General features: G+C 39.6%; 1 protein-coding gene across 7 annotated transcripts in view; it reads left to right on the forward strand.

Annotated features, from left to right (window-relative positions):
* The window catches only part of DROSHA (drosha ribonuclease III), a 118,755-nt gene that overhangs the window by 84,937 nt on the left and 11,413 nt on the right, over positions 1-22,405 (forward strand). For all 7 annotated transcript variants that reach the window (XM_046671940.1, XM_046671939.1, XM_046671941.1 and 4 more), the window contains 5 exons: positions 2,696-2,798; positions 4,776-4,846; positions 10,417-10,461; positions 11,978-12,135; positions 13,184-13,289. In XM_046671940.1, the coding sequence (XP_046527896.1) occupies positions 2,696-2,798; positions 4,776-4,846; positions 10,417-10,461; positions 11,978-12,135; positions 13,184-13,289 (483 nt within the window). The remainder of the gene's footprint in view (positions 1-2,695; positions 2,799-4,775; positions 4,847-10,416; positions 10,462-11,977; positions 12,136-13,183; positions 13,290-22,405) is intronic.

Genomic DNA, 22,405 nt, shown 5'->3' on the forward strand with positions numbered 1-22,405 from the left:
ATTTAAGTAATTTCTATTTTGTTCTTCATTTTGATATAAATGTTGGAATTTGATAGAAAAGACTAGATAAAACCCATTCTAGATTTATGTCTGGCTTCTTAATTTGATCTTGGCAAGGCATTAATTATATTCAAAATGTAGTTAATTTTAGCCCATGGTTTTTGGTTAGCAAGAGTACATTGTTTTATGTAACATCATCATCGTCATGATTACTTTGATGGTGGTGGGCTTTGAACTAGTTTTGGTAGCATTTGAGAATGTGAAAAATGGCGTCTTAATGAAAAACTATAGGCATGCTAACTTGGTTTTAGCAGCCTCACAATCAGTGAAATTCCACAACTCTATGTAAAACTGCTTCAGTGTTTAGTTGATTTAATTGTCCAAATGTTTCCTGATAGTTCACATAAGCGTCCATTGGAAATGCATGTTAATAAGTAGATTGTCACGCCCCTCCTTGCATTGTTTTCTTTTCAATTTAGCATATACTGGAATTGCATAATTATTTTTCAGACAGTTATAGGGAGGATATTTACAAAGTGTGGGAAATTGCTGTAGCCTAAAAACAGAAGCTACTACATAACACACTGGCTGCTGTACAAAGCCATGAGTTATGACAGGCGTGGCTAGTTTCTCCCTTTAGGGATTTCTGTGTGATCTTTCTTCACTCCAAGCTGTGACATTACCACAGCACTCAACACCCATCTGCTCCAGCAGAAGGCAGTGGTGGTCTTGCCCTTCTTCTGTCTAAACCAGTGGTTCCTAACCACTTGGGAGGGGGGCACTTGGAGAGTAGCAGACCCCTTTGAGAATATAATAAAAACTCTAGGTCACCTCTCCAGACAAATGAATATTTTAGCACACACACAGTAGAACACTGCTCTTCCTTTTAAAAGTTGCACTAATGCCTGCATGGAAAAAGAAGGATATAGAGCAGGGACTATGAGAAGTTGGAAAATTCCTAGCATTCCAGAATAATTGTTTATAATATAAAATATGACTTGCAGTCTACTCCCCAGCAGGGCTCCAGAGATAGCAAACAATTGGATTTTCCCAGTGAAGTTGTGAAACAGATGAGATTTACATATTCTAGTATAAACTCTTGCGCTTGGGGATCAATTTTTTAAAAGAGGTGTTTTCTGCTGTTGCATTTGTGGTAGTCAAAAATCTCATTTGAGTATATTTTATATTTATGAATTCCTAGCGTTACAAAATACTGATAATATATATGTCTTGTTTTTATTGTCTCTGTCTTTTTCTAATATAAATGGATATGAATTTTTTTTTCGTGAGGAGAATTGGCCCTGAGCTAACATCCATTGCCAATTGTCTTCTTTTTGCTTGAGGAAGATTGTCGCTGAGTTAACATCTGTGCCAGTCTACCTCTTTTTTGTATGTGGGATGCTACCCCTGCATGGCTTGATGAGTGGTATGTAGGTCCTCAGTGGGGATGTGGACCCACAAACCTTGGGCCGCTGAAATGGAGCGTGCGAACTTAACCACTATGCCACGAGGCCAGCCCCTGGATATTGATATTTTTAACATACATACCGAGACACACAAAATCTGAGTACTTTTATGTGAGGACTGATGAGACTCATATTGTTCTAGGTTGTTCTTTGACTTGTGACTTGTTCCATATTACATGGCATGTTATTGCTTCGTAAGTATTTATGGAATTGACTTACATGGTAATGGAAACATTTATTGTATGCGTATGCAATGTTTGTATCTTTCTCCTTTTATGGAAAGAATTTTGATTTCCATTTATTCAATCTCAGAAGATTTATAAAAAAAATTCATTCATGCTGTGTCTAGTTCTAAAAGAACCTGAATTGATTTTTATATTATAATAGATACAAATGGATAAGAAATAAATTGATACTAAACTCAAAGTAAAGAGAAAATATGAATAATACAGTAAAATGAAGCCAGAGGTAAAGTTAGTGTACACAGATGTATTTATAAGTCCTATACAATTTCTAGAACTAGGAGACAAATTTGGCTCTAAACTTTTCTGAGGTCAAATAAAAGGAAACAAAATTCACTACAAATAATATTATTCCCAGAAGACTTAAGATAAATCCAGCCCGTTGCTCAGAGGATCTCACTGAGCCTTCAAAAAGATGAGTGTGGAGACCTCATAAAGGGAACACAACTATAATGATACAGGACCCCCCAAATTCTTACCAAATTAAAAAAAAAGATTTAGAGTTATAAGGCATTTTGAAGTCTTCTGAGGGTCCTCATTTACTCTACCACATGAAAATCTGTTCTGTATGGTATGGGCATCATAATACCATATAACTCTGGAATCAAAGAGGTCAACTTTGGGTTGGGTTTGTGTCTCCCTAGACATATTGGGTGAACCCAAGGGCCTATGGTCTTGTAGCAGAGTCTTATTCTAGGTTGGGCTGGTGCTTGGTCTGAAGTTGGAATTGGACAGCTCACATCTGATTAGTTCGAACCTCCTTGAACCATCAGTGTTCATAGAAGCCTACTTGGAGAGAAGTCTTGATTTGTGAGAGCTGAACCATATGTAAGGACTCCTAATGAATGGTAGACTAGACTTTCTTGATATACTGACATCAGGCCAATTAATTTGTAACCATAACCCTTTATCCTTAGGAGATGTTGAGTTATTACAGTTAGATTTTGCCAAATTCCTTCTTACTTTCTGTCATTTTGAATTTTGTAGAAACTCGAACTGGATCGATTTATGCTTTATGCTCATGGACCTGATCTTTGTAGAGAATCAGACCTTCGACATGCCATGGCTAATTGTTTTGAAGCATTAATAGGTAATTTCGCTTTATATAATCTAGTTTCGTACATGTCTAAAATGTCTGGAGAGCACAGAAAATTCGATCTGGAGACTTGGGACAAAATTACTTGTTCCCAAAGTATGTGAAGTCCCTAGTCTAATACCCACCCCCTTGTATTGTGGTTATTGTGGCTCGTCCAGGGCAGCAGTCATACTTCCTTTCCTTGCATTCCTGGTGCCTGAAACAGTGTCTGATGTCCATATTTAACTTAGTATATACTGAGTTGAGTTGAAGTGATTGATATGGAGATGGATTACTTTTCAGATTTGGTTTAGGATCACATGCATAAATAAGCAGTGACTAGGTTGCTGGTGAGGCGCTAATATTGTTTTTGATCACATTTTAAACTATTCACAAGATTTTCTGACTTAAACATCTTGAAAACACTGCATTTTTGAAATCCCAGGGCTTGAGTCTATATAACTATTATTTATTCACCTGAAGTGAGACTGATTCATACACCTTACTTCCTTATTCAGGCACGTTACTTCCTCGCTTTCTTTCTTATTGTAACCAAAATACAGTTAGCTGTTGGTACAGGAAAGACATGAAGAGTTAATTAGCTGGTGATTGCAAGTATGCTTCACAATGAAATATTACAGTAGATTGACAAGTCCTTGATTTTTTTAGGTAAATGATTGAGTACATTTTACTTTTCAAAGGCCTTTGTACTTCCTTATCAATTTTGCCCTCTTCCTTTGAAAATGAATATAATAGCTTCCCATTATAGTTCTCTGCTGATGATGGTAGCAAGAGAATGTTTAATAATTATCCACAGTCTTTTCACAGCTATGTTTCTTTTACACAGATATGTCTATTTCCAGAGAGTTTGTCACATGGAATTACTGTACTCTGTACACATAATATTTTTGACAGTTAGTGTTACAGTTGGCTCCAGAGCCAGGCAGGCATGATTCAATTCCCTCTCACATCATTTATCAGCTCTTTGTCTTTGCCAAGTTATTGAATCTCTTTGAGCCTCAGTTTCCCCATCTGTGACATGGAGATAGCATCACTTACCTCACAGAGTTGTAAGGATCTTAATATCCAGTCATGGCAGCATCCAGTCCAGAGCAAAGTTCCGTTTCCTTAAACCCTCTCCCAGATCATCTACTGTGAGCCCAAATCCTATAAATCTTTTCTAACACCCTCTTACTGAGGCACTCAGGAAGGTGAAGGTAAGAATGTGAAAATGCTTTGCATGGTGCCTAGGGCATAAGTGGCCCCCAAACCACTACTACTACAACTACTACTATTAGTATCATTATTATTGTTATTATTACTGCAACTATTGATAAATAATAAGTGTATTTCGTCATCAAAAGCCCTAGAGACTAAGTGTCTTAGTATTTTGTACAGAACGTAGGCTTTCTGAAGACAGATGTAAAAATATGATTTCAAGAGTATATGACTACCCTACTCCAGAGTATTTGGTACCCAATTAAAATGTTACGACTGTACTTACTGGTGATTGATGGCAAATGTGTGTACAATGCTTAATTATTTCAAATTAAAGGTGAAGGTTGTCCTGATTTTTATTTGCAGAAGCCTTCATTTTTCTGAACACAGATTTTGCCTATCAGATTTTTTTATGATCTGAAACGCAAACTATAAATATAGAAAATAAGACATAACATTTTTGTAAAGTCAAGTATTTGTGCATAGTTCCCTTAGTAAATTCATTCCCATACCCTTCTTGATAGTTCATATTTGACCTCTTTTACTTACAGTATTAGATTTAGATTTAGTAAAGTGAGTTTTGTATTTCAGTCTAATTTATAATACAAAGCATAGCTAAAAGAGGAAATGCTACCTTTAAAACAATTGCTTCTGATATTGTCAGGTTTTTCTGTGAGTGGGTTTTGGCTCGCCTTTTTGCTTTTTATAGAGATATGTAATTTTCTCCGAATATTAATGCAGGCTTCATTTTGACGTTCTCTTCCTTTCATCTAGGAGCCGTTTACTTGGAGGGAAGCCTGGAGGAAGCCAAACAGTTGTTTGGGCGTCTACTCTTTAATGATCCGGTATTTATCTCGAATCATTTGATTTTTCTCACTTCTATATCATTACAGAATATTTTATATCAGTTAGTCTTTATATTTTAAAGAGAGAGTAGGAGAAACAAAATCCCCAAATCTGCCATAGATGAAGAGGTTTCAAGTACATCAAAAATAGCTTATTCAGTTGTTGCAGATGGGAGAGTTCCGTGGACATTTACACTAGGAGTTTTTCTTCTCCCTGAGACCCCATCTTTCGTCATGGTCACGTGTAAATTAAATCTGAATACAAATATAGTAGGTCTTTGCTTTATTTTGAAGTATCTTGAAGTTAATTATGATTTTCTACTTTATAATCCTTGGGTACCTACCCCATGCAGGCTTAGTTGAAGCTGTAGCCTTTTGGCTTTTCTGTTTATGATTTGTTTTTACGTAAATTATGTAGACTAGATAAATGTACATCTATTTTAGAAAGTCAGTTCATAGGGAGTTTCTGAAAGGGCTATGAATAAAGAGTTGTGGAAGTCCTTTTTTTTTTTTTTAAAGCAAATTATAGTTTAAGAAAAAATGATAGATTCGAAAATAGTTTCTGTTGTTCCTAAAGTATTAAGCTATTAATATTGCTAAAGCTACCTTTTTAATCCTGCATGTAATCGAGCATACTGGATGCTTTTTGTACCAAAACAAGTCAATTTAACATTTAAAGGGAGAGGCAACTCTGTATTCCAAATTGAAATGTCATTATAATTGAATGAAATAGCCCTCATGGAGCAGTGAAGAACATAGGAAGCCAGTGTTTTAAACCTTTGTGAAACCTCAGCTTAAGTGGCTGTCAGCTGTTATTACTGGATTACTTAGGATAGTTTGAAAAAAAAAAAAACCCGCAATCAATAGTCTTGAAAAATGTGACCTGGATGATGCTCATATCTGAGGATTTGATTATTTTTTTATCTGTTTTTATAGAGATATGTAATGATTTTATGTGTGAATTTCCTCCTGATGGGAAAATTATCTACGGATGTTTCACGTCCCCCCTTTTGCCCTGCACATATAAACAAGTGTGCATCTTGATTTATATCTGTAGCAGATGGCATGTATTTTAAGACTTTTTCTCAAATCTTAAAATATCTTTGTTCTGGCTTTTATCTTTTGTTGGCAATTTCAGCAACCTCTTTACTCCATCCTTCCCGTCTTGCCTTCGTGTGTCCTCTCACCCCTTAAACTTGTCGCCCCACCCCCACCTACTCTGCTCCGTCTCCGTTTTTACCTGCATCCCCCATCCACTCTACATTCCTGTTTTCCTGAATTATATGCAGTTTTACACCTTGTGTTCTTAACTGCATCAGTTTTTGTTTAGATTCTTTTCTCTAAACTGCTTCTCTCCCGCTTGTCTACTTAGCAAGCTTATCTTATATTTCCAGTACCGCCTGCAATACTGGCACGTGCAGTGTTTAATAAATAATTGTTAAAGGAATGAAATGAATAAATGCCTAAATGAAAAAGCAGAATCTGAACATTCTTTTACAAATGGTACAGCTGAGATTCAGAATTCATTACAGTGTGTCTTTTATGAAACTGAACAGGGCTTAGTAATATATGGTCTTTCCACTTCAGCATTTTCAAATGCGCACCCTCGGACATTCCACCTTATTTGACATCTCCATGTTGGCTTACATCTATTAGTTATAGTATGTGAGAGATGTTGGCAAACCATTGTACTTTTTTTTGAGTAACAATGTTGTGACAGTCTAATCAGCCAAAGACAGCCGGGGACAAACCTGTAGCCGACCCAGTCAGACTTACTGACTCCATGCTTCGAGGGAGGTGGGCGTCCTTGTTGAGGCCTGGGCTAGTGCCGACTGATTCCGAGGAGGGGCCAGGGAAGCAGGGGGCAGTTCTTGGTTGGTTGCCATGTCTGAGGCTGGATTGGAAGCAGCAAGGGATTAATTTGGGACTGGGTGCTATCAGGAGCCGAGGGCAATTTAGCAGTTGAGTATCCCCTGTGGTCATTATTCAGGGGTAACACATAGCAAAGCAGGTCAGAGGGCAACATGGGTAGGAACACAGTTGTCCCTCGAAGAGGGGCCTGTCCTGGCATTTTACAGCTTCTCCAAGACCTTGAGGAAAGCACTGTTTCCCGTTAACTTTACAACTGGTTTTATGTGTGTCATCTGCCCAGCCCTTTTAAGAGCAGGGCTGTTTTTTGTCTCTCAGCCTGAACTGAGTTTTCCTCTTTCAGCCCCAGACAGTTTTTGCCAGTTGTGCTTTTGTTTTTGTGTGACCGTTCTTGGTTTACCCAATACATTCAGAGCTGTTGTTTCAATTTGATCCTCCCAGTGGCCCTCTTAGAAAGATAAGGAGCTATTACTATGGAATCTTCCCTGTTCCCCCACTCCCTCCCACCCCTTTTTTCCTTTATACATCTTTCCCAGCATCTGCCACCCAGGCCTTTCTTGGGAGCTCCAGGAGTTGGAAAAAGTCTCTTTTCAGATTGCCTCTGGGCAGCTTCTCATGGGTGTTCCACGGATGCCTCATTTCGACAGGTTTAGTATTTGAACTCATCACCTTAGCTCAAAAACATGTTTCTCCTCCTTTATTTTTGTCATCTAAGCTGGAAACCTTAGGATCTTCTTTTGTCCTTAAGCTTTTTTCTCCCTGTATCCATTCAGTTGCAAAATCCTATCAGTTCTGTCCCTAATAGCTCTTGAATTGGTTCACTCTTGACCATGCTACTGCTTTAGTTTTTACGCTCCTTGTCACTTACCTGAAGTATTTAATCTGTTGTCATTCCCCACCGTTCCAGTCCATCATTCATGCGACATTTAGTCTTCTTTTTAATGCACAGATTTTATGATGATCTTTCTCACTTAAAATCTTTGATTTCTTTACTGCCTGCCAAAGTCTATACAATACAACATAGCATTTAGTAGTTTTCACAATCTGACTCCCCCCTATTTTTTCAGTTTCCTTTCTTTTCCCTCCCGCATTGTGCCATTCTAGGAATTACTTTTTTTAATTAAAAAAGTTTTTTAAGACTTAATTCTTTTAGGGACGTTTTAGTTCACAGCAAAATTGAGAGGAAGGTACCAAAATTTCCCGTATACCCTATGCTCCCACACATGCATGGCCTCCCCCATTATCAACATTCTCCACCAGAGTGGTACATTTGTTGCAATTGATGAACCTATATGGACACATCATGATGACCCAAAGTCCGTAGTTTGCATTAGGGTTCGCTCTTGGCGTTGTATATTCTGTGGGTTTGGACAAATGTATAATGACATGTATCCATCATTATGGTATCACACAGAGTGTCTGCCCTGCCCTAAAATTCTCCAGGCTGCACATATTAAGAGGTACCTTTCTGTGCCTGTGTACTTTGAGATGTATTATTTGTGCATTTATGGTACCTTGCTTTTGATTCCCTCCCTCTACTGATTTGCCAAATTCCTCGTGTTCTTCAGGATACTTCTGAAGACTCACCTTTTCTTTGAAGCTTTATCTGATAGCCCCAGGCGGAAGTTTCCTAGCACTGAGTATATATTACTATTATAGAATTTATCACAGTTTATTAAATTATGCTTATTTACCTTCCTTCTTCCCCACTAGGCTCCTTTGAGGACAGGGATAGTATCTTATTCGTCTAAATAAGCTAATACATTATAGGTATTCAATAAAAACATATTGCATGAACAAATGTGCCAGCAGTCAATGAACACTTTCCACAACAAGCTGAAGGTAGAGGCTTTGCCTAAGGTCCTTGAGCTAATGCATGATAGAACTGGATTCCAGTCTAGATCTTCTCCAGGACTTTTTCTCTGACACCAAGGTGCAGCAGAGCCTTATCTCAGTATGCCGAGGCAATGGACACAGTTGAAATTGTTGTGAGGTGTTAAGCAGTTACACCAAGATGGGTGGCATTAGACATCAAAGGAGAAATCATAGTAGTTTTGAGTGAAAATCTCGTAGGAGAAAGGAGAAAGGTGGAGCAGGAAGTCCCTGAGAACTGTGAGCTTGGAGATTAGAGTTGATCGGAAGAGATAGCTGTTTACGGTTACTGTTGATATCATCACTATTAATAGCATTTTCTGTGTGCCAGCACTGGGTTTAATGCTTTTGCTCGTCGAGGCATCAGAGAACATTTGAAGTAGGGACTGTAATTATCTTTGTCTTACACTGGAGGAAAGCAGGGCCCAGAGAGGTTAAGTAACATGCCAATAACGAAATTGGGATTAAACCCAGGCAGCCTGACTCCTGAGCCTGGGGGCTTCCCTAACACCATACTCCCTAGTTTAAGGTGAAAGATGGAAAGTTAGTATTTGGTCATTTGAGTATGTGGTAAAGGATGCCCATTAAGCCACTTAGGTTTATGGACTTGTAGCTTAGATGAGAGATCAGACCTGCAGCAGAGATGAATGAGTAATCCAAACTGAGCTAATGGCTAAAGCAGGGGCAATGGTGGAGCTCTCCCGAGGGGCAGGTGAGGGATAGGTCAGGCAAGGAGATGACGTTTGGTACATGTCCATTTTGGGTATAGGAGGAGCGAAAAAAGCATTGAGAGAGCATGAGAAAGTTCCAAGAGGGGAGTGACATTCAGTGTAATTCATGCTACAGAGAATTCAAGGGAAAGGTTATTGAATTGGTTAAGAGAAGTGCTTTAGAGTGCCTTAAAAGAACGCTTTGATATTTAAGCATTTTTTTTTAAATATTGGCCAAAAACCCCACAACAAACTAAGTGTGTTTTATTAAGATGCAAGTTATACAAAAATATCAGGTATTTTATTTCACTTTGTCATCATATGTGTCACAAGTGATATGTTTTCCTATACTTCTCCCTCCCCAAATTTTTGAAAAATATTTTTTCCCTCTTTAAAAATTTTTTTGGTTCTTTATTTCAAAAACCTAATGTCAAGGCCAGAGAGTAGCTTCAGTCAGAGGCTCCCTAGACTCTAAAAGTGAAGGAAAAACACTTTAATCCTGAGGAAGTTCTAATTATAACTGCCTCTAGATTTAACTCAATGGATAAAATAATGTAGGATAATTTTCCATAAAATTCATTTATTCCCCTATATCAAGTAAACATTTGTAATGACCACCATAAAAGTGTGGTTTTATAAATAAGTCTAAGAGTTTAGGAACTAGATATGGGATGTTTTCCACTCCATCTTAAAACGGCTCACTTATAATGAATTAGTGCCTAAAATAAAGGACATTCGAGATGAGTTTTAATTATAAAAGGCACGGCTGATGCACATTTCTGGGGAATGGTAAACTAAAAAATATGATTAAAACAGCAGCGTAATCCAGTGTATTAGGTTAGGCAAATGTGTAACTTAGTTTTAAAAGGTGTCGTTGACTTCTGGGGGCAGGGATGGCTCTTTTCCTCCCCAGCTTAATAGGCTAATTAGAGTCACTACAGGCAGTTTGAGTGGTGAATACACTTTAAAAAAAATTAGTTTGCTAGCGCTATTGAATTTGCAATAAGTGGAGTCAGCATCTGAAATAGTTCACTATTTCACATAATGGCATTTTATTTAGTACTCTAGAGTGTGTTAAATGGCTCCCTCGAGCATTAAAGGCATCACTCCATTTTCCAGGACCTGCGCGAAGTCTGGCTCAATTATCCTCTCCACCCGCTCCAAGTAAGTGTGACCTCCCTGTCTGCAGTGAGCTTTATAACTCTGGGTATTCGTGGTACTTGAGTTGCCTTTTTTTCCCTCCTGCTTTTATCCTTTGATTCCCTCAGCGGCATGATGACTTGAAGCTTGGGTGTCAGAACTGGAAGGCTTTGGAACAAGTAGTAAAATGAACCCATGCATTGCATTTAGGTGGTCTGGCGTGGGGTGGGGAAGCACTGGGAGTCGTCTTCCCTCACAAGGCAGGAACAACTACCTGTGTGGTTGTGGTTGGGTCTCCCCTCTCCCCCCAAAAGTGAGATTCAAAACGTAGTATGTTGGCTCCAGTATATCTACATGGCTGCTATTAGAGAGAAAATAATATTGAAGCAAGCCTGGGCTTATTACAAAGTAGAACAAATACTAAATTAACATTCTAAATTATAACCTAATTTGGAGCTTAGGAATTGAAGACTTTGACTCAGATTGCCTAAAACATTGTAAATTAAAATTTTAGTACAGTTGCGATGGCTTTCTGCTCAAGATTTTGGAATTTAAAAGATCTACACATGGTGACACCCTTTTCCCTGATTGGTTTAAAAATTCTTGCTATTCTTTGCTTTTATTTGTATTTTACTTTGGAGATATACATATGTGCATATATGTATACATGTAAATTCATATATACATATTTTTATATATACACATGTATATGTATATTATATATAATAAGAATAATCACTAGTTGCTGAATTCTCTCATAAGAGGCTTTACAGTAATGGCATTAATTCAGAGTACTTTAGAAATGTTTTATTAATATGAAATTGCCCAAAGTTGTTGAAAATGTACATTTTAATTATACTTTTCATATTTGCTTTCCTCCAGTTGTTAAAGGCTCATTGTTATGTGGAGCCTGCCTAGTGGTATAATAATCTCCAATAGAAACTGAATCCAATTTTACTGATGCTCGTTTGCCAAAATAGCTTGGTCCCTGGAAGACATGCAGTGGTCCAGGTGCTCAAATGCAGTGGTTTTCAGAGGGCTGTCCCCAGACCTGCAGCATCTCTGTCATCTGAGAACTTATTAGAAAGGCAAATTCTCTGTCCTTACTCCAGACATACTGAATCAGAAACTCTTGGGGTAGAGCCTGGCCGTCTGCATTTAACAAGCCCTGCAAGGGTTGTGATGAATGCTGAAGTTTGAGAACCACTGCATTACCAGATATATATATTCTCTACCAGCAGTTCTTCAGCTTGCCTCTTCCTTAGAGAGTTAGTATAATACTTGGGATTTTGAACTATCTGTGTACAGTACTTGGCCTTGAAATTTGATAGGAGATTGGATAATATTATTTGAGCCTTCTTTAAATATTAGATTTGTTTGCCATTCTAAGGGATAAGAAAGAAGCTTCCGTGTTTTATCGGCATTTCAGAAATGTCTGCCCACGGGAGAAGGAATTTTACAAAACACCATCCTAGAATTGATAATTACTCTTGTAACCAAAAACTGCACATGATTTTTATTTATTTCTCTTTTCCTGTAGCTGCAAGAGCCAAATACTGATCGACAACTTATTGAAACTTCTCCAGTTCTACAGAAACTTACTGAGTTTGAAGAAGCAATTGGAGTAATTTTTACTCATGTTCGACTTCTGGCAAGAGCCTTCACGCTGAGAACTGTGGGATTTAACCACCTGACCCTGTGAGTTAGAAGTGCTTGTGTAGTCCCAACGTGACCAGTTAGACAGGCAGCCCCACGCCTTGCTGTGTGCCCTTCAAAGGAATTGGGATTTCACGCAAATTTCTGAGAAAGTCACATCGTGAGATGGATGAGCAACCAGACACTGGTGTGGACAGGGGATATGCCCCAATCCAGTATTTTTGGTCTCATTGTCAGGCATCTTATTTCTTCATAAATTATAAGAGAGTGTGAAGGAAGTAAAACCTTTTTCTGGAAAGGGGCAGACAGTAAATATTTTAGGCTTTCTAGATCATCTGATCTCTGTTGCAGTGACTTGACTCTGCCACAGTAGAATAAAAGCAGCCGTAGAAAAAATGTCAATGAATGAACATGGCTGAGTCCAGTTAAACTTTATTTACGAAAACAGGCTGTGGGCTGAATTTGCCCTCTAACCCCTGCTCTGGATGAGTGATTTGAAGATGAGCTAGTGAAATAAATAAGAAAGCAACCCAAATGTTATTTCTTTGTAGGTTGTTTTTATTCAGTTTTTGGCTTCCCTCCTACAAATCAAATTTTCACAACTCTCTTTAAACTGTAAAGATTAAAGATTCTTGTCATGGATTTTTTTGGTTTCCTTAAACTGAATTCCAGATTTGAATAATGGAGTGTATATTTCCATAAGGAGGTAACAGTTTAGGAAAGAAAATTCTTGGGCCTTTTTGCTTTGTTTGGTCTCTATAGAGATTGTCTGTGCAAGATTATCGTCTGTACTATACTTTATTTTTCTAACTTTTGCTTCTCAGTTGCTACCTGGCATTATTTACCAGTCTTTATTTTAGCTTTTGTTTAATCCTTAGCTAGTACCCACTTTACTCTTCTTTGAAAGTCAACCTGTATTGACTCAGATCTCTTCTCAATTGAGGGGCCTTAGGGAATTGTATTCAGTTTTGGGCCTTAAAGCAAAATGAACACATTACTTTTTTAAATCATGCATTTTTAAAAATTTGGGGTTTTTTTTGAAATCCACAGATGCTTATTGATCTCTTTACACTGCTGTTTCTTTTTTCAGAGGCCACAATCAGAGGATGGAATTCCTAGGTGACTCCATAATGCAACTGGTAGCTACAGAGTACTTATTCATTCATTTCCCGGATCATCATGAAGGACACTTAACTGTGAGTTTGTGTTAAATCGTTCCCTACAATAAGATTGCTGTATAATAGAGAGTGAAGATTAGAAGAGCCAGATATGTATTTATGTAATTGATGACATGGTTCTTGGGGACTTGAGCATATCATGTAGTTTTGTTCATTTCATTATGCAAATTGTGTACAAAGCAATATACAATAAGAGCTCATTTTATACTCCTTCATTTAATGATTACCTACTCTGTGCAAGATGTTAAGCTAGGCATCACTGGGGGAGCAAATATTCGTTGATGTCTAGTCTATCCGTAACGAGTATAAAAACTATTAGAAGAGATTAAAAATGTAAGTAAATAGCTACAAATACTCTCTCTCTCTCTTTGTGTATGTATATATGTATGTATGGTGTATGTGTGTGTATACACATAGATTTACACTATAAAAAGTATAAGTCAGTAATTATAACTAGATACAAGGGCAAACCATGTTAAATATTATAAAGAGGAGTAGGTAAACTGCTACAATTGTGCTGTTTAAGAAAAAGTAAGATTTCTTTTAGCTGTGGAATTCCAAGAAGGTTTCATGGATATGATGATTTTGGAGCCTTTAAAGGTGGGTAGGACGTGGCCATTGGGTGTTAGTGGGAAGAAACTTCTGTGCAAAGACATTCCACACATTGGGACTCAAAACAAGGGCACAGTATGAAAAGTCAGAAGCTTTGAAAGGCAGTAGAGACTCAGTTGGGCCAGACCACGGTGGAGTTGAAAGAGACTTATAGAGGCAAGTTTTGCTTTATGAACAAAGTGGAATGATCCTCATTCTTCTCACTTCTGTTTCATTTTATAAAACTTTATTGAGCTTTTTTATTTGCTGTGTACTGTTTTTACTCTGTGAAATTGATCAATAGTATGACTGGAATGGTGAACAAAACATATCTGGAAGCCAGTCATGATGATCTCTCAAGCCACAAGGAATGACCTTTGAGAAGTCCCTCTAGAATTGGGCATTGAGAAAGCAAATATTTTATTGGGCGAAGAAAAATGATAGTACACTATAAGATATTTTGTTAGCTCAGACTTTCTTCTTTATTATTATTAAAGCAGATTAGTCTTTCGACTTTGCATCTCTACAGTTTTTATCTGTGTTTTGCTTTGAATAGAATTGGATCTTATCTCTGCAACTGTGAAGCCTGGAAATGGTTTATGTGAGACACAAATATTGGAATTAGGGAGAATATGGTGATTTAGCTATGTTTAGATGTAATTTTTCAGTGGAATTTCTAAGCCCAACAAAATATGGTCCTTCCATTCACTCACTCAGTGAATATTGATTGTGTTCCTGCTATGTCCCATGTATCATTATAAGTGTTCAGAAATCAGCAGTACTCTTATTTTAACTTTGGTTGTAAATTAACAGTTTGATTACCACTTAAAGTTGACTGCTTTTGGATGGACTTGAAAATGTTTTCTTCTTGAATTAATGTTAAATTCTTAAGAACATATGAGCATTTACCAGAAATAAACTAATCTCTACTATCTTGCTCCATGTTAGGGAAACAGTAAATGCTCGTGCAGTATCTTCCATTGGGGAATAGACTCTGTAGCTGTCAAATGGCCATATCTCAGACCAACTAGATACTCTGATGGCTAAACGGCTTGAAATAGAAATTCATTTTATGGCCATATAGAGGCTGCTGTTGAAAATGTGTGACTTAAATACACACATTTACCCCTGTATTCTCACAAAATTAATTGTGAATTCTAGGATTTTGTGGACGTAGGTGTTATAGATCAACAGGTTTACTGTTTCCCATCTTGGTCACTGCTTACGTGCCCACCCCACCCTCAGCATTGAACAGGTAATGAAACCAAAGCTCAGAAAAGCAGGAGTCTTGCCCAAGGTCTAGATGAAGGTAAAACCAAGACTATGTTAGAGACTTCAGTTTTGTGTTCTTTCCAAAATCATTTCAGTGCCATAACTGTAGTTTTATCCAAAATGCTCATCAGCCTTGCTGTCTTAAAATTAGAGAATTTTGAATAGCTTATTAGAAAGATGTTAACAAATGGCAAAATTATAATATGATGGTTTTATTAACTATATTCACTGAGAGCTTTCTTAGAAATCAATAGGACCAATAGATCTGCTGGCAAAACAAAGATTATTGGTCATCAGTTAAATACATATTTTAAAAGATATTAACTATTATCAACATTGACATGATTGCTTCCCTCCCTCCCTGAAATACCATCTTCCATTGGCTTCTGTCACCCTGCACTTTCCTGGTTTTCCTCTCACCCCTTTAGCTACTCTTTCAGCTGATGAATATTCCAGTATCCAAAAGACCACTCCTAGACTGTCTTCTCTTCTTAGTAGATCTCTCCTTAGCACACTTTTCCATGTATATCATGAGTTTCACTCTATAGGTAGTTGACTTCCAAACAGATCTCTTTAGTCCCTTTTTCTTTGAGCTCCAGTCACAGCTGCATTTTCAGCATGTCCACATGTCCGAGACTGAATTTATAGTCGTCTCCTACCTGGGTCCTCTTCTGGTATTCCCTGAGTAATTGAGTGGCAACATCACCCATCCAGTGTTGCAAGTCAGAAACCTGGGAGTCATCTTTGATTCCTCCCTCTACTGCCTTTCCCTATATTCCAGATCATTCACAAGTCCTGACAATGTTTCTTCCTGAGTAACCACCTTGTCTCCATCACCCAAATCCTCTCTACCAACCTCTGTCACCTGGACCACTGCAGTAGTTTCTGCACGTCAAAATGTTACAGGGATGACTGACTACGAGACCCAGTTAGAAGGGGTGGCATTTATTAAACTGCAAAGGATGGGACTCTTGAGGTTGTATTTATACAAAGCACTAGGCAATGCACCACACTCACATTTCCCCTGAGATGTATGCTACTATTTGAAAAGCTGACCTTTGCCATTCTTGTGGACCTTCTTGTACTGTCCCATGATGGACGTGGTCTCAGGCAGAAATCCTTCAGGAGGCCCAGGTTTCAGGCCTGTTGGACAGTGTTGCACCTTCTTACACTGCTCTTCCTGTATCAACTCTGGTCCCATCCAATCCATTTTATATGTTGGCATCCAGTGGATATTTTTCACAACGACTCCCCTGTGACCACACTAGCCATTCCTCTTCAGTCCACTCGGTTGTTCTCTTGTTTCCCCAGCCTCTTAAAATTGGAGCGCCCCAGTTCTCAGACCTTTTCTCTTTTCTTTCAACTTGCTCTCCGTGAGTGGTCTCATGGCTTTGAAAACATCTGTCCACTACTTCCTAATTTATGTCTTTAGCCTTTACTTCTCCCCCTAACTGAAGACTCTTATATCTATGCCTCAAAAGATATACTTGAATACCTAGATACATAGATATACTGAAATTCCTAGTTGGATTTCTGTTAGGCATCTCAAACCTAACTTGTCTAAAACAAAAACGATCTTCACCCTAAAACCTGCTTTTCTGTAGGTGTTTTCCGTATCAGCGAGGATCATTCCATTCTTCTAGTTGCTCAGGCTAAAAACCTTGGAGTCATCCTTTACTCTTCCCTTTCTCTCATGCTACACTTCCTAGCCGTTACCTTAAAAGTTTTCACCAGCTCCACTGTAGTCACCCTGGTCTGGACCACTGTTATTTTTCTCCTAAATTACAGCCCTAGCCTTCCAACTGGTCCATCCCCCTACCCCTCAGTCTATGTTCAGCACATCTAGAGGGATCTTTTTTTTTCCCCTTAGGAAGATTCACCCTGAGCTGACAATTTTTGCCAATCCTCCTCTTTTCTTTTTTTACTTGAGGAAGATTAGCCCTGAGCTAACATCCCTGTCAGTCTTCCTCTATTTTTGTGTACACGGGACACCTCCACAGCTTGGCTGGTGAGTGGAGCAGGTCTGCGCCTGGGATCCAAACCCACAAACCCAGGCCACCGACGTGGAGTGTGTGGAATTTTAACCACTTGGCCATAAGTCTGGCCCTAGAGGGATCATTTTTAAAAGGAAGTCAGATTACAACCCTCTTCTCTGCAAAACCTCCAAAGATTTCCCATCTTAATGGTAAAAGACAATGTTGTTACCCACAAGACCCTGTATGACCTGCCTGCCTGCTGCTGTCTCTGACTCTTCACATTGGCCTCTGTGTGATTCCCACAGGACACTAAGTAAGCCTTTACCTCAGGGCCTTTGCACATGCTATGGGCAAATCCATCACCTCCTTCCAGTCTCTGTTCAAATGTCGTCTTATCAGTGATGGCTTCTTTAACCCATCCTGCTTAAATAGCAGCCTCTTCCCCTTGTTCCTAGCCCCGCTCCCCGAGCCTGGGACCTCATCTCGATTTACTCCTTTCTTCTTCTCCTTAGCATATTCTATGTATTTTACTTATTTAATGTCAGTCTGCTCTCATCAGAGTGTAAACTCCATGAGGGCAAGGGTTTTCATCTGTTTTCTTCATTCCTAATTTCGTGGGCCCTTGGAGAGTTCCTGACATATGAGTGCTCAGCAAATATACTTTGAATGAGTGATCGTCACATCCCAGTCTAATGTTCCTCCGTTGTCTTTGGATAGTGACTGAAGAACAAGCAAGGCCCTGGGTGCTCTGGCCTGCCCACCTGCCCAGCCTCATGTCCTATATTCTTTTCACTCTGCACCTCTACACTGGCCTGCTTTGTCTTCCTCCAAGGCCCCTCCTGCCCCCGGGCTTTGTACATGCTGTTCTACCTGGAGACCATCTGCTGCCTGCACTTATTCTCCTGTGCTTGGTATCGCCTACTTTGCTGTTAGGTGTCAGCTCTGGCATGACTTCTGGATGTAGGGGAAACTCCCTGGTGACCCCCCCGCCCATCAAAATTCCGTGTTCTTTTCCTTCCTGGCACTTATTTCAGTTTGCGAATCCACTAGCCTCATTTTTATTTATCACTGTATGCCCAGCAGTGCCTGGCATATGGTAGGCTCTCAGTACGTATTTGATAAATAAATAAAAGAATGAGAGTTTTGCAGGTGGCTAAGTCGTGTACAGAGGGAAGAGGAAGTGGCACTGGAGGGAAGTGGCACGTTGTGTTATGTATAAGGACAGAGGGTGAACATTTATTTATGAATGTCTAAAGATTAAAATTAATTTAAAATCTGTGGACGATTGCTTATTGCAGTTGCATTGAGGGGGATGACAATTACACATTATTGTGATTAAAGAACACACAACTGCAGTAATTCACACTAAGAGGCATTAGTTAGCTTTGAGTCATTCCCTTCCACACTTGTTTTACAGAGAATAAGGACAGTTGAGCAAATGAAATTGTGGTTTTCAGGTTTTGAATGCTGATGGGGAAAAATATAGTGTTCTATAAGTTGGGTATTCAGAAAGCCTGCTTGGAAGGGAACGTCAGGCTTACTGAATTGTTCTAGGATGACTGACTTTGAATTGGGCTGTAGAGGGAAGAGATTCTATTTCATAGACTAGAGCTTTTGTTTTTTAGGAAAGAACCCACCCAGTAGGGTCAGGGTCAATAGCGAGAGAGTCTCAAAGAGCATTTGCTCAGACCAGAATGCCTATCTTGTCACACTTGCAAGTTTTAACACTTGCATGTGAATTTTCTCCTCTTTATTGCTCTCTCTTAGCCTATGTGCTACCGAGCTCAAATGATTGCTAATGCCCCTGCCCGCTATGTGCAAGGCACCGTGCAGGCACTACCAGGATGAACTTGCAGACATTTTTGTTTGTTTTTAGAGGAATGATTTGGGATAATGAGAAAGACAGAAAGGGTTACAAATAGAAAGTTTGAGAACCAGTGATCTAGTCCCTCCCTGTGGCCTCCAGACAGCACTAAGCATGAATCATTCGGACAACAGAATCTTAGCTAAAAGATCTCTTTGAGAGGATAGATTCCACAGCTTCCTGGTTGACAATTTCTCCGTCATTGACATAATTTGGCTCTTTGTATCTGACCTGCATTCTGCCTGCTAGCATTTGTGTACCTTTTCCTTAGTTGTCATGGGGAATGGAGGCCATGTGGCTACCACTGTTGGTATAATAGACCTGTGTGGCACATCACTGTCACTTTTAGTAGCATATTCTGCTTTCACCCATGCTCTTATATTAAAGTCCTCACAATAATCAATCACAGTCTACGTCTCTTACGCTAGATGGCTCTCTTAGGTAGCTCGTACCCCACAGCTGTGGTTCCTCTTTAGGATTAAGAGTGAATAGAGGAGTTACAGGAATGACAATATGTTTCTTTGTTTTAAACTAATAAACCTTTTTCTTAATAAAATTTAAGTTTAAATTAATTATAAAAGGCTGCTGTGCTGAGATAATAGAAAACATCCTGGATTCTCAAAATCAGAATTTGAGATTTGTGTTATTGATGTTGGTCCCTGCCGTTGCATCAGGAGCTCCGCAGCCCTTTTCTCAGCTTTACAGAGAGCCCTAACTACTGCTTTCTTCACTTTTTCTGGGAATTTCCAATTAAATTTTGTCTTTTTGGGGTGGGGTTAAAAAAAGTTGTTAAGGACAGCTTGGCACTTGGTAAAATGAAGAGCTGTGAGGACAATGGGTGAACAGGTATCCAGAACATTTGCATTGAAAACAAATCCAGAGGAATTCCTAGAACTTTCTGTAAGTAGCTCTTTCCCTGTAATTGAGGAGCAAGCATATCTTCCCTAATAATGAGGATGCTGTTGTGGATAACAAGAGCAGCTACTATTTCTGGTGTGTTTATTCTGTGCCAGTCATTGTACTTCGATTATATATTCATTTGCTCTAATTCTCATTACAACCCTAGGAGGTAGGTCCTACTTTCTCCATTATATAGATGAAGAAACTGAGCTTCCAAGAGATTAGTGACTTATACAAGGTCACTTTGCCAGGAAGTGGTAGGGCCCCAATTTGAACCTGGGCAGCTTGGTGTCAAATCTTTTGCTTTTTGCCACTGCGTCTAACATAAGGCATTGTTTGCAAAACTGTCTAGTAAGTATCTCATGCTCAAGTGGGTGTTTAATGTTCGTTTTCTAGTTGTCTACTAAAAAATAAGAAGCAAGTATTTCCTCTTTGTAAAAAAATAATTTATAGCATCAACATCTGCAGGCTTTCCAAACTCATACCTTGCCCCATTCAAATCCATCCACCAAAATGATCTTTCTAGAATCAAAAAATTACCTTGCCATTGCTCCCACTTGACACATTTTGGGATTCCTCCTCCCGTACAGGAAGGTACAGACTTCTTTGCAACACCTGCAAGACTCTCTGCCCAGAGGTGGCCAGCCTCACCTGCATCAGCTTCCCCCCTCGGCTGTCACTTCTCCTCCAGTTTCACCTAGTAGTCATCTTGCTGTGTCATGGCCTCTTGCTTTTGCCAGAGCTGTTCCTTCTTCCTGGGAAACCCTTTCCCACTGTCTTAGTCCATTCAGGCTGCTATAACAAAATGCTACTTCCTGGGTAGCTTAGCTATAGCAGAAATGCTCACAGTTCTGGAGGATAGAAGTCCAAGATCAGGGTGCCAGTTGGTCAGGTGAGGGTCCTCTTCCAAGTCACAGACTTCTCATTCCCTCATGTCGTGAAAGAGATGAGGGCTCTTTCTGGAGCCTCTGTTATAAGGCCACTAGTCTCGTTCATGAGTATTCCACTGTCATGACCTAATCACCTCCCAAAGGCCCCACCTCCCAGCACCATCAGTTAGAGTTCAGGATTTCAACATATGAACTTGGGGGACATAAACATTCAGACCATAGCACCCACCCTTCTTCCACTGGCTGCCTCATTCTTTTTCAGTTCTGACTCTATGTTCATCAAAATCCACCTACATGACTTTTTAATTTTTTAATTTTTAATTTTTTTGGTGAGGAAGATTAGCCCTGAGCTAACATCCACCACCAATCCTCCTCTTTTTGCTGAGGAAGATTGGCCCTGAGCTAACATCTGTGCCCATCTTCCTCTATTTTATATGTGAGATGCCTACCACAGCATGGCTTGATGAATGGTGTGTAGGTCCGTACCCGGGATCTGAACCAGGGAACCCAGCGCTGCCGAAGTGGAGCGCACAAACTTAACCGCTATGCCACCAGGCTGACCCCTGAATTTTTCTTTTAATGCAATGTATGAGTTATGTCCTCAGAAATTCTAATTACTTGGTTCTTGGAAGAGGCTTAGACACCAGTATCTCAGAAGCACCTTATGATTCTGATATTCCATCCAGGTCACCGAGCCTCTGAAATGTCTTTACTCGGAGGTCAGCTCCTACAGGAGGCCCTTTTGGAAAGCTAGGATGGAGAGGAGCACCTGCTGGCACCGTGGCCTCTGTGCTGTCACTGCAGCTACCGCAGTGCATGGTGATGACCAGTGTGTGTGTTTGCGGCTGCCTTTGGAGATTAGCAGCTTACAGAGGGCAGCAATGGGATATTGATCATCTCAGGATCTAGGGCTCCCAGCACAGGACCTGGCATAGAATTGGCCTCCACCCTTGTTGCATTGAGCTGCCGTACCTTCAGGGGGGTTTCTGCCTTGTGATCCCCTGTTGATCCCACATGTTGGCAAACAGCATGATTCATTCTGAAGCAGAGTTCAGCAAAGGCCAAGGATAGAAACTGTCATTTAAAGAATTGCCATTTGGACTTTCTTGTTTAGGTAAAGAGCAAGGTCTTAACTCTTTTCAACTAATCTTCTAAATTTAAACTGACTCTAAAAATATGGATGATTTATAGCTTCCTTCCCCCCCACTGATTTTTGGTGCAGGCTCTGAGTTTTTGGCAAGAACTTTTAAAGATCTTACTTTCTGCTGGCCACCCTGCTGCTTTTAAGACCAGTCAGGGCATATCTTAAATAAAGCTAGAAGCATTTATGTTTCCTTCCTCCCTATTTTCCTCCTTCCCTGTGAGGCAGCATTACTGCACAACATTGAATGAGGAGCCCTGACTGGAAGGCAGCAGCTGGGCCCAGGAACCAGTGATGTATCATAGTTTGTGTGGGCTCATGTGTGCCTCAGGCTTGTTGGTTCTGAGGCATGAAAACTCCATATTTGCAGCCTAAATTAGAGTTTTTTCTTCTCACCAAAAGCGTGTATTGAGAGAGAACCAAACTTTCTCAGCATAGCCATATTCCCAAAATAGCCCCCCTATTTCCCCATGGCCTCTACTTTGAGAACCACCCCCTCA

Source organism: Equus quagga, chromosome 9 (assembly GCF_021613505.1).
Source record: "Equus quagga isolate Etosha38 chromosome 9, UCLA_HA_Equagga_1.0, whole genome shotgun sequence".
NCBI lineage: Eukaryota > Metazoa > Chordata > Mammalia > Perissodactyla > Equidae > Equus > Equus quagga.